Source organism: Bombus pascuorum, chromosome 10 (genome assembly GCF_905332965.1).
Source record: "Bombus pascuorum chromosome 10, iyBomPasc1.1, whole genome shotgun sequence".
In the NCBI taxonomy this organism is placed as follows: Eukaryota; Metazoa; Arthropoda; class Insecta; order Hymenoptera; family Apidae; genus Bombus; species Bombus pascuorum.
The window spans coordinates 2,893,591-2,907,512 of record NC_083497.1 but is presented as its reverse complement, the minus strand read 5'-3'; the positions used below and the strand labels follow the sequence as shown (position 1 = coordinate 2,907,512).

The following is a 13,922-nucleotide window of genomic DNA, read 5'->3' as shown; positions in this document are numbered from 1 at the left end:
GACTCAGACGAAGTAGCAATTTTTGAAAAAAAAAAAAAAATGTCTAAAGCATCAAGTAAAGGCAACGAAATTAATCTAAAACAAGTACTAGACGCGATACAGAAACAGAATGAAATTCACGTAAAAACTACCGCCGAAATTCAACATCAAATCCAAATATTAACCAAGCAAGCAAGCGAAGAGAATCAACGCCTCACTAAAAAAATCGAATTACTAAAACAATCAGTTTCCGAATTGAAGTTAGGAATTAGAAGTCAGAAAACAATTATGACCAAAGATTTTGAATCTATAATTAACACCACAAAAGAAACCGCGAAGTCGAGAAATAGAGTTCGTGTACCAGAAGCGAGCGCACCCGGAACGATATTTGACCCTGGAAGCGATAACGATGACGAATATCAAGATTACAATCAACCAGTACAGTCAAACACAAATAAAATTTTGCGAAGCACTTTAAAGACGAAATTAATCCAAGACAAGTCTGAAATAATTAATAAACAAAAAGCATCGAAAAATGTAGAAAATAAATTGACCAAAGAAGAAAAAAGAGGTATTAAACGAAAATCAATTTCAGATAGTGAAAGCGAAACAACTAATGCACGTCAACGAAGGAAAGTTCTTTTAACGGACACAGCTAGTGATAGCGATAAGTGTAAATCTGTAAAAAATGATAATACAGTAACGAGTGTAATAGCAATTGATGAAGCGAATTTAAACCAACGTACCAGGAATGAAATATCTCGTTTACATATAAATATGGTATTTGACAGTCCCTTATCACGTAGTCGGCGATCGAAGTGTTGTGATGATAAAAAACAACCAGAAGAAAATAAAGGTGCTAATATTGCAAAGAGAGAAGCGAAACATAATGGCAGACCTAGAAGATCGGATAAAGTTGAAGTTAAAAAAGGTAAAGATACAAGAAAGATCATAGAAAACAAAAAGAGTGGATTAGAAGAACAAAGAAAAGTCGAAGAAAATACAAAAGAAGAAACTGCAGAGCCAGGAGTTAATGCAAAAAGTATATCAAATAATAAGTGCGATTTACTTGATACCGAAAGAGCTATTGAAATTAATGATACTGTTCAAAATATTAAATTTACTGAAGGTAGAAGCCACGCTCAAAATGATATGGAAAATGTAGTAGAAGATTCACAAGCATTATCTAAGTTAGATACAAGTAAATTATTAAAAATAAGAATTGAACTTAGCAAAATTGAAGATACAGAAACTATTTTATGGAATAAAAAGAATTTATTAGAAGGAGAAAAAGAAGTAGGGGAAAAGAAACAAAAAAAAAATGTACAGACAGAAATTACTTCAAAAAGTATATCAAATGACAAATGTGATTTACTTTATACAAAAAAAAAAAATAAAACAAAATAAAAAAATCTACTGAAAATAATGTTGAAGTAGTTAATAATAACAAATCATATAGCGAAACGCAAAGCTTAAATCAAGATCTTAAGTCCATAGAAGAAAAAAATCAAATTTAAGATGATGCAGAAGATATAGTAGAATGTTCCCAAGAAGCATCAGAATTATTAAAAAAAAATGTACTGAAAAACAATGTTTTATTAAAATTAATAAAGTGGACGATATTTCTCCTTTGATGAAATGTTATGATGCTTCAGCTGAGGATGAAGAAGTAGTTAAAATTGTTTCAAATGATTGAGATAACGACAATATCGAAGTTCCTAAAGATAATGTTAAGGAATTTGAAGAAACCAATGAAATCAGTATTAGTGAACCAAAGATTTCAACTTCTATTATTGAAAACAATTTATGAAGTGCAAAAAGTAAATGATGAATCAGTGTTTAAATCCTTGCTTGAGTTACCATTACCTAAAAGTAATATCAAACGCCAGACAAAATTAATAAACCTACTCAGCACAAGGACGTGCAGCTCATGTGTTAGAGTTAGTAACAAAACAAGCAAGAATGGAAGCTGAAAACTATGTAATAAATTTAAATGAGGAACATACAGTTAAAAGAGTAAAATGCAAAGATACGGACAATGATATGTTGCTTGAAAAAGAAAAAGAAAAAAAAGAGCATGCACCTATGTTGACAGAAGTTGATAAAATAACAGCAATATGTAGCAGCAGACAAGAGATAATAAACCAGATTTCTAAAGAAGAAACGATGCTCAGAGCGGAGTCTACTGAAGTGACAGAATCTTCTGTGAACGAAATAGCATCTGAGAACAGCAGAGGACCCAGAAGGAAATCTGTTAGGACGAAATCCATCCGAAAGTAATCCTGTTCTCAGTATTAGCACCATTGTTCCAACTAAAAATCCTGAACTGCCTTTGGAAGAACCATCTTAAAAACGTGAAACTATACAAAATGAAGTTCTAATGTAGCAAGCAACGCTATCGGATAGCATAGAACAATTGAAAGAAGAAAAATAAGATTCTAGTTTCAAGAATACGAAGACTCAGGCAGCATATAAAGAAGAGGCCACCCAAATTCCGAACACCGTTAAAGGACCGACAGCCCCAGTCAACATTTATACCAAGATTCAAACTTCAAGCCACCTGGCCATAGAGCACCAAAACGAAGAAGAAAGAAGAAAAGTACACATTGAAACAATCAGCCTTCGATTCCATAAATTAATCTTGAAGAAATATTAACTTCGGAGGACCAAAAACAATCTAAGAAAGGGGGTATGTGACAGCGACCATACCCAAATCCACGTCATTCTACACTACCTGGCAATGAACCGTTAGACTTTGACTTTACCTTTGCACATGACCCAACACCAAATTTTCCCTATTACGTAGGGCACTCAGGATCCTCTTCTTGTCATTCAACTCCAACAAACTCAACATATAAAAACTGCGAGCATTCGACCACGAGACTAGTCTTGTGTACAGTCTTGGTAGTGATTTGAACAACTATTTTAACTTCGCTACATTATAATATTATACTTAATCATTCTGTGAATAAAAGACTATAAAAATATAAATATAAATCATTAATTTTACATAACAATAACCTCGTCCTCTTTGGCCAAAACCTCGTCCGCCGCGACCCCTGCTCTGTTGCGACTGATACGCACCTCCTTGCCATTGCACTCCGCCATTATTTCTGTCATCGTTCCCGCCTCTGCACGTGTTTGTACAATTGTTTACCACGTGGCCGTACTTTCCACAGCCATGGCACTTTATGTCCCTTTTTTCGACTTTGAATACATTCGACTTTTATCTATCACTTTCATTCTGTCACTTTTTGATCACTTTCTTTCAATGGGTTGATTAACTCACCAATATAGGTCAATGGTAGTGCTTTCAGCATGTAGTCGAGTTTTTCACGTTCACATACACTTGCACTAGCACTAGCATTTTTAAATTCATTTATCGCGTTTTCAAATTCCGTGAAAAATGAATTTGATTCTTCAAAATCTTTCAGCTTCATCCTGCCGAGTCTATTTCTTATGCAAATTTGCAATGCTGTTGATTTCTTTCGATACGTCTTATCAAATGTTTTCATTATTTTTAAAGCTGTATTTAGGCCAATAATAAATTCTAATTGTTCATTTGTTACACTACAATAGATGTAGTTCATCGCTTTTAGGTTCTTTTCATCCCAGATATCTTGCACATCCGTGTCCATTTTCTCCCGTATAGCCGGTTCATCACATTTTTTTAAATTTAAATATAGTAATACTCTTTCCTTCCATATCTTGTAATCACATCCATTACATATTTGAAGTCTGATTTCATCCTCCCTTGGCATCTTGATTTTTTTACTTTCACCCTTTTTTTCTTCTTTTTCAAAAATAGTTCTCTTTAATATTCAGATTCCTTTTATTTGTTCTATCAATAGGCTTTTTACTCCTTCAGAACTTATTTCCAACTTTTTAAAACCGACTTTTATATATTCACTCCCGGTTACACGTGGTTCCATAACTTTAAATCTCGGTAACCACGCTCTGCTACCATGTTGCGAATTGCGGCGAAGATCTTCGGACGGACCGAAGTCGAGAAAATAGTAGAAATGCGAAAAAATACTCAAGGTGGATACTAAGATTAGATTACAATACACTTATATATATTATCTTAGAAAAAGCGAATATACAGAAAATAAAAGTAGAAGTAGGGAAGAAGCACAAAAATATTGAGAAAGAACCAGGAAAGAAAACAAGAACAAAATAATAACAGAGTTATTATTTTAAATAAATAAACAAATAAAGAAAAAAAGAACATAGCAGAAAATTAAATTGGAAGAAAGGAAGAGAACAGTATTACAGGAGGAACGGTATATGGTGATGTAAGAAATGGAGATAGCAAGAACAGAGAATAAAGAGATAGAAACTGCCTTAAAAATCGCGAATATTGAAAACCAAAAACGAGTGCACTATGAAAAAATAGTAAATAGCAAATACAACCAAAGAGCAATATATTTAGTATAGAACAATATGCACTGAAGACATTCCAAAGTACTTAATGGCGTACAATAATGGTATATGATGAAAGAAATCAAAAAGTAATAGCAAGGTTCTAATGCGGCAACGAAGAGAGAAAGAGAGAGAGACAGGAAATAGATATTCGAAAAAGAATAAAGAAAATAAATGCAGGCCATACACTGGAGAGAAAGAAACGATAGTAACAACTCCCACTGTTTTGAACTGTACTCTTATAAAAACCACATTACGCAAATAATACTAAATACAACATGTAACCGCATGTATAAGAAAAAAACAAATAATAAATAGTAATCTGTCAATATCACAGGAGTTGCTATAGTTGCAAATGATTCCCATATTTTTGAAGTGTTACTTTTTATTATGTTAATGTCTTCCATCTAAGTAGTATCATAAAATCATTGGAAACATATCGTCCATCTTGGAGCTTTGAATGTTTACGAAATCTATAATGGATTGTTAAGGAAGCGTTGTCGAAATTAAAGCTTAAATTGGCAAGATTTTTCTAAACTAATAGAAAGATTACCGATCTTTATAAAACACGTATAATGAATGTTACGTCACGTGAGATGGTCCGTGCGACGACCCTCGGTTGTCTGGCCGCCAAGGGTCCGCTACCGTCATTCAGACCATCAATAAACCTAAGGAGCCACCATAAACTTAATGTTATTAATTTTAATCCTGCAAATGTTTTCAGTTTATGGGTGGTCCTTAGAACAGTTCTTAGGTTTATTATGCGCTCTTAAAAATTACGGAAGAACCGGGTAGTTAAACGACGGGAAAAGCGGATTTTTCCCATGAACAAGTCACCCACGAGCGACGTTGGTAGGAGACCTCCTTTCCCAATCTCCAGTCATTAACGTGGATTTTAGCCAATGGGCATTGCAGATCGTCACCCACACTTTACTGACGAAAGGTGGGAACAACGAATCCGAGTCCTTCGTTCAAAGGGAACACCCATACCGAGCTTTCCTCTGTAATAACATAAGAGCGAATAATTAGTTAATTCCGGTGCAAGTTACAAGACATTTCGAGGAACAGAAGTCAAGTTATCACATTCATCAAGTCGAGAAACAGAAGATACTTCAATACATTCACCAACATGAAAGGAGTCTCAGATCGTACTCATTCGTAGTTTGTCATTCCTTACATAACATTGTATCACACTGAAGTTGTTGAATCTTTTAAATATATTATATAACCTGTTAAGATCAGAGTTATATTCACTCAACCAACCTTATTATCCCAAAAGAAATAAGGGATAGATCGATTCGTGGCGTCGATTAGTCAAATCATAACGGGAATTTACGACGACTGTTAGCGCGCTTCTTCGAAATCACATCTCCCCGAGAACGGTCGAAAGTTCAACAATAATGGAAATTTTAATATTGTTTGGCAGATATGATTATACGAAGATTTTAAATAAATTTTATATTCTTATAAATATGCATGTACATTGAAAATATTATTAATTATGTTTAAAAATATTCTAATGATACACTACAAAATTAATATTAAAACTTACCATCTACCAGGCAAGTGATATCATAAAACGCTGAATAGCTTATCCCAAACTACAATACATGATTATGATTGGTGAAATATACTTGCTACCCTCGTTCATTTACTCATTCTAAAAGTTCATGTGATGTTTAATATTATAAAATATAAAATACGGATGATTTATAATACAGCGGACGAGTATATAGGTAAAGAGTCCTAAAAAGAGGCCTAAAGAGGCCTAAAAATCAGTCGATGGAATTTTTACTTGCGCATATTAAAACGGTGTACAGATGATTCTATATTTTAGAATCGAAAGAGATCTGTTGAAAAAAGTGACCGCAAAAGTGACCTTGAGCATGATTTTGAAAACTTTTTTTTAGTTCAACGTACTTTACATTTCGAGGAACAAAAATCTGAAAGGAACCATGGGTCGCAAAAGATCCGTTTTCGTGCAAAAAAACTGTTAAAGTTTTAATAATTCTTAAACTGATATTAAAATATCACTTATTGTTGCACGTAAATGCCTCAGATCCATCATTATACAGGGTGCGGCCAAATAACATGTACAATCGAGCACATGTTGATACCTTATGAAAAGATACGAACAAAATATGTGTTACGTCGCGCAAAATGGTCCGTGCGACGTCCCTCATGGTCTGGCCGCCAAAGCCTACACATCGTTACACTGACCCGCAATAAACCCAAGGAACCACCATAAACCGAATCTTTTTAGCTTAATTTCTATTCATGTAAGTATTTTCAGTTTTTGGATGGCCCTTTAAACAGTCCTTGGGTTTATTGCACGTTCTTACTAATTACGGAGAATGTCCAGCGAAATAGCAGGTTTTTCCCATGAACACGGACACCCATGAGTCACATCTGCAGGAGACTTTCTCCTCATAATTTTATTTATTAACATTGGCTATAATCAATGGGCATCGCGGGTCGTTACCCTCACTTTTCTACCGAAAGGTGTGAACAACGAATCCGCGTTCTTAGTTCAAAAAGGCACACCCACACCGAGCTTTCCTCCTTAATAAACGAGATGGGTCAACTACTGTTCTTCCAATCTTTGTGTAGTCAAGTCAACGGTCTTAACCCTATAGCAGTCAACTACTGTTCTTCCAATCTTTGTGTAGTCAGTCAACTCAAGAAGTCTGTTTTTCCAATCTTTGTGTAGTCAAGTCAACAGTCTTAACCTTAGAACAGTCAACTACTGTTCTTCCAATCTTCGTATAGTCAAGTTAAGAGTCTTATCCTTAGAGCAGTCATCTACTGTCATCTACTTTCCATCTCGACGTAGTCAACTCATGAAGTCAGTCAACTTCTGATGCAATGACAGGATATCGTTATTTTTCTGAAAATAGGACCTTAAACGGAAAAATTTTATTATATATTTTTTACGTACTTTTGCTTCTACCATAACATACCATTGATTGTTTACTCATATTCAGTCAGTAATTAGCCATGTTCTAGTATATTTGATAAATTTTCAAACTCGATTCTCTCGAAAACTAAGCTTTAAATGAAAAAATTCTATTGCACATTTTATTTTTATTTTTTTCATAAGGAATCACTTCGCGTCTGCTTATACATGTTATTAAGATGCACCCTGTATATTCTACATTTTCTTCCTTTCTTTCTTCCCTTTTTCCCCTTTCTCTCTTCCTGTTTCTGAACTCGCATTTCTACGTTTTCGTCAAGTTCCTCCTCAAAATTACGTATTGTTTTTGTATGGTAAAAACCACATTGAATCGGATGTTATAACTGTTCAACGGATACAACCTGTTCACTCTAACCATAAACAATCTCTTCTCTCAAAGAAAAACATTCTTGCCGTCAAATCTCATGTATTGAAACCTGCTCTTCTCGTGAGGTGCACGCTAGCATCCTATCTTTCTCTTCTTCTCTTTTTTCACGAAGAGGGCGAGGTGGATATAGATCGTGATAGGTAGTCTAGATGTCGCTGCTGGGGTGTACTGCTGCTTTTTCTTCTAATTGTAGATGCCACGTAAAGAAAAATCAGACTACGGTGGCCGGGATTTGAGAACCCGGGTCCCGAAAATTCGTAACTTAAGGCGCTAATCACTGCGCTGCCGTCGTTCGACGCTAATCGGTGTCGTCCGGTGGTATTTTGCTGTTGAGTGCCGCCACATGGGGAAATGCATTACGCATACACCCCTTGCGTCACCACTGCGGGGAGAGCAGGAACACAGCGCTGCACACGCTGGAGTTTTGCCTGGCGTGGGAGCGACCCCGCTACACCTTGCGTCTCATCATTGGCGAGAAGTTGACTGGCGATTATAGAAGCGATGCTGAGCGAGCCGCAGAAATACGAGGCTGTCCGCCTCTTCTGCCAGCGAGTTATGTTCGCAAAGGAACGGGTAGAAAGGGAGAGAAAGAGAAACTCTCATCCTTGTAGGGTAACGCGGTGGAGGCGGATGGCGATCAGGCGACCCAGGGCCGCTCTACCACTGGTGTTAATACATTAGGATCGACCCGATTAAGGTGTCTCGGGGAATGCACCGATAGTAATTCGCAAAGACCGAGACCACGAAGCATTCTTATCATACGCGTGGAGTTTTAGTCGGTAAAAGTCCAACACTGCTCTGCTGCTACCCGTAGCGGCGGGGTGTCCATGAGGATTTCTCCACGTGAAGAAATACTTTTTTTTTAATACTTTTTTTTTAAGCTCTACACCTATAGGGGAAATCTTCACACTACCGCAGCAACATAGCTCAACAGTGAACCGGCTCCTCTCATTTCACTAAATAAGAGGGTGACGACCCCCTAGAAGAGTTCAGTAACTCGGCGATAAAAACAGACCATCGCTCGTAGCATCCAGGACTTCCAAACATATCCTACCTTCACGTATAGCCAATAGGAAGCTACATCTGTGTATCCATCATTAAACTATGTCTTCATCCTCGACAATGTTTCCAATCAACCAAAAAATTTAAGAGAAAACCACGCTTGCTCTCCTTATAAATGAAATATCATAATGGAACTTTCGGGCAGCCGACTATATCAGGCCGACTGTCTCAGATTTCTAAAGTAATTTCCCGTGCTTCCAGATTTTTTCCTGAAACGCGACTTGGCAAATAGATAGCTGCCACCGTAAGTCATTACTTAAAATAGATTTGAACCGCGAGAAAATTTCGGAAATACCCTAAAACATCTCCAAAGTAACGGCTCAACAACAGTGGAACTCAATTGGAGCAGACTCTCCTTTTGTCAATAAACAAGAGGTTCGTCATGTGGCGATCTCTACTCGAGGTTGCAAGTGGACATCGAGCATAAATGAAAATATGAGGAGCGAGTTTCCTGACAACGTGGCTCATTGGTGTCCTTGTTTATGGGAAAAACCTGCTTTTCCGTTAGACAAACATCTGCTTTCTCTGTAATTTCTAAGAGCGTGCAATAAACCTAAGGACTGTTTTAAAAACCACCTATAAACCGAAAATACTTACATGAATAGAGATTAAGTTAAAAAGATTCGTTTATGGTGATTTCTTAGGTTAATTACGGGTCAGTGTAACGGTGCGTTGGCTTTGGCGGCCAGACCATAAGGGACATCGCACGGACAATCTCACGCGACGTAACACAATCGTTCTTCTTTAATTCATGCATCGTCGACCCGCAGTCAAACGTCGCAATATTAATTCATGATCAATATTCTTATATATTTTACGAGCTAATCTCTAATTTCCTGTTGCTTTGTAAATAGTACGCTACTTTCTCGTTAAATATGAAATGTAAACATATTATGAATAAAGCCAGTTTAAGAATTATTAAAACTTTAACATTCTTTTTAGGGAGATGAAGTCACTTGCGACCTATGGTTCCTTTGAAACTTTTGTTAATAACTTTGATCATATTAATAATCTTAGAAAATAATTTTGTTGCAATAAAAAAAATGTTGATTTTAAAAATCATGTTCAAGATTAGGTTCGCGCGCTTTTTTTTTTTTTTTAATGTCCATCGATCCAGAGGTGCAGAATCGTGCAGAATCATACTACGGTGATTTTTATACCTACTTTTTATACACTTTGTACTGAGAATTTGTTCTCATTACTAACTACACTGGGCCAGAAAAGTATTCGTACACTTGTCGACACTTTTTCTCGACTTTTTTGTGTTATATAAAACATTTCGAAATTAATACGGCAGCCAATTATCATGATTATATTGGAGAATAAACGATTCTGAAATTGTATAAAGTAGTTATAATTGCATAAAGGTATCTAGTATATGTATACATTTTGCAGACAGGACAAAAGAATTTAAACAGGCAATCATTTACAATAAGTCTGAATATTCAGTAGGTATTTATAGTACTCAGTATTATTTCATATTTGACACCTATCATATGCTTCAGGTAATTATTCATACTGTTTACTGGCTTTTCACGAAATATGAATTTGCAGTAAATAATTGTAATATATATTTGTAATATATATGTAAATTCTATAGATTTAGAACACCAACAAACGGTTTCACTTTTCCTGTGTTTACTGGGAGTCGGTCGAACAATATAAATAGTGAAGGACGGGAACTTAGGAGAGAGAGAATGAAACAGGATTTCAAGAAGCGAAGATTGAACAAAAAAGAAGAAAGGCAAGTTAAGAGTTAGAAGAAAACGGAGAAGAGGGATTAGAAGCAGGGAGTTTTTAGGAGATATGGAAGAAAACTTAGAAAATCGATTCTTAAGTTGTCATGAATCGATCGCCTGATTTTCAAAAATATTACACCATTACATATATATATTTTTAAATACAAATTATGTCTGATATAATATATCATTATAGTGCTAATGAAATTTCAACATGTTTTATATAATACGGAAAAAATACACATAACGATTCTCTATTTTAACTGTACGAATCCTTTACACTATAAATATATCGCTGCACAATAGTTTGGGAACCGGAATATGGAGGTCAAGATTAAACTTTCATAGCGACTTCTTTCGACACATATCAATACTATGTGAAGATTAATTTCTAATTTACAAAAATTAATCCTAACAACAGATTTAGACAATGAAAACACCTCACTAATTGATATCCCGCTTCTTTATCAAGAATTCATCAATTTCATTTAATTTCTGATCTTTATGAAACATTTGTTTCGTGACGAAGAACTAGATGTATTAGAAATCCGCAAAAACTACTTCAAGGTATTCATGGTCCAGAAAGAGTAGTTTTTCAAGAAAGTAATAGTGGAGCAAAAAATTGTCGAAAGAATCGATGTATATACATATGTATTGCCTAATGATATGCTAATTTTATAAAGACACGATACTTTGTAGTATCCAAACTGCAAGCGCGCCGAGCGCTTAGCGAACAAACGACGAGTCTGCCGCTTGGCGCAACATAACCGCACGCGGTTATTAACTGCTAGCATTGCGTAACACTGCCGCCATCGCATGTCTTGCCAATCTGTTTCGTCCTTACAGTCGGAATAGAACATGATTTTGATTTTTTAGTTTCTCTTGATGCTTTTCTCTGCACAGATATCCTCTCTATCACGAGCTACTGTTAGGTTTTTGTCTTAGACTTTTAGCTTTGGTAAATTAAAAAATATAAGCAAAAATGGTGTTCCTTTCATTTTTAATAATTATTTAAACATATATAAATGTTTATACAACTAAAGATAACAAATGCTGATGCAACTCGATAGTTGTTACCGTAAAAACATTAAACATCTCCGAAGTTGAAATTTTGCAATTTTTTCGAAATTTACGAATATAAGGAAAAACGGTATTGCACATTCTCTTTTAACTCACAAAAATCTACATAAATTTGATTGATGTTCGCACAGTTGGAAAAGAGTTAAAATTTATTAAATCTGAGCATTTTGCTATCTTAGTACGAATTGATACGAGTTAGCACAAATATAGAAAGTTTCACTGAGCTATAAATAGATGTAGTTCCTAAATAAAATAAAATATAATTTTGCATGTGTCATGAAATTATAGAAAATCATTAATTCGTTAGAATGTGATTAAGTGAAGTGGAATTGAATTTCCTGATAATAAGTCATTTATATTAGTAGCTTTTATTTCTTGAATGCTGTTGGGTCTGAATTTGTGCAGGTGTAATTCGCACATTAATTCGAAGTCGTCTGGTTCAATTTAAAATACTTCTATAATAAAATATTATTTTGATTTTTCATACACAACTTTGTTTTCGTAATAAAACAATGTAATGAACTCACCTCTGTCAATAAAATGAACTTTTATGTTTTGCAGGTGGGTCTATTTTATCATTTTTAAATATTTAATTTTATAAATAATCTAAATAGAATTTGTTTTCTTCTCTTATCGGAAATCTTATTTGTATTGTATAAACGTTTTTAAAATGATTTTGTGTAAGATTTCGCAAACATTGTGTATTAAAATAAAAAGAAATTGTTAACTCTCAAAATTATAACTTTTTACGTTTTCATTTCCATATAAGCTTGAAGTATTGTAAACCAACACCTGGTACATTATATTATTAAAGAATCTATATAAATAATTATACTCGTTAGAATGTTTAACGTACGTATTCAATTTTATAGTAACTTTCACGAAAAATTATGGTTGTAAGAAAATTTTTTGTGTCGGTAACAGAGATTTCTTTTTTCGAAACACAGAGATAAAAAGTACATATCATGTAATTACTTTTTCATATTTTGTTCATATCATTACATACCATTTCCTGATATAATTCCATAACAGCAAAACGATTATTGCAATATTGAAAATTTAACATGATTTTTAGCAATAGGATATTAATAAGTTTTACGTATAATTTGCTCGTGCTACAGGCAAGTAGTCTTGTAATCAAACACAGTTTCGGGTGCTTTGCTGCACGACGGTTGATCCAGTTGATAAGAAGTATTTTTATTTTCTTTCGGTATATATTTGGCAAATATCTCCTTTTTCTTTTCACATACCGCTTCGTCAACAGACGTTGCCTTCTCGATTTTCTCAACGCTATTGCTGCTTAGACGCCGTGCTATTTGATTACCTTTCGTTGCTCCCTCGTCTTTCTCGAGAAAATTACTCACGCTGACGCGTCTTTCCCTCATCAAGATTTTGCCAAGAGAAAAATTTGGCCTAGCCAGAACATCCATTCTATCAAAACAGTAAGCACTACCTATACGATCTCTCTGCAGCGGTCTGGCTAACACGTCCATTCTATCGAAGTGACAAATACTTCCACCACGATTTCTTTGCAATGGTCTGGCAAGTACCTCCATCCTGTCAAATTGGCAGACACTCATCCTACGGTCTCGTTGCCATAATTTTGGGGAAGCACCAAATCGACAGATACTCATTCCTCTGTTTCGAAAGGTAGACTTAGACGTTTCGATTCTGTTCAATTGACCGAGACTAGCCTTTCGTTCATCTTGCAACAATTTCGTGGACTCGTTGGCTGGCTTCAGGTTTTTTAAAGCATCTTGTTCGTTGGAGGTGTTGTTTTCCGAAAACATTAAGAACTGAAGATCGAGTGCGCTTTTTGTGCGACGCGATATACCTTCATCTCCAGGCAGGAAGGACACGCTAGATCCAACGAACACACTGTTTTGCCTTGGTCGCATTTGGCGCGAAATGTAATTTAATTCGTGCCCCACCGGATAGTCTCCGCAGAGTATGTTGCATTTCGAGGATGTGCACCGATTCTGCGAACAAACAAATCAATGATTTATGAATAGTTTTATTTGACGATCGAAACTGAGAAATTTTTTATGATTGAACAGATCTGTGCATCCTGCATATAATAGTAGTTATAAGGAAGAGAGTTACGATGGATGAACATTGAAAAATATGTATAGAGTATGTCTCAAAATTTTGTAGCCAAACCTTGTTAGGATATTCTATGAGTATAATGAAGTAAAAGTGTCATATAAACATAGATGATTTACAGCTTTATTGAAAGCTCAAAATCATATGTTGTCTATAAAAATTGTCTCAATACTAAAATTTTTACGTTAATTCTAAA

At 35.1% G+C, this 13,922-nt stretch overlaps 1 protein-coding gene across 2 annotated transcripts in view; it reads right to left on the bottom strand.

The window, feature by feature from the left end:
* Positions 1 to 12,594: 12,594 nt before the first annotated feature.
* The window catches only part of LOC132911135 (uncharacterized), a 55,598-nt gene continuing 54,270 nt past the window's right edge, over positions 12,595 to 13,922 (bottom strand). For both annotated transcript variants that reach the window (XM_060967534.1, XM_060967535.1), the window contains one exon: positions 12,595 to 13,602. In XM_060967534.1, the coding sequence (XP_060823517.1) occupies positions 12,739 to 13,602 (864 nt within the window). In that variant the 3' untranslated portion in view covers positions 12,595 to 12,738. The remainder of the gene's footprint in view (positions 13,603 to 13,922) is intronic.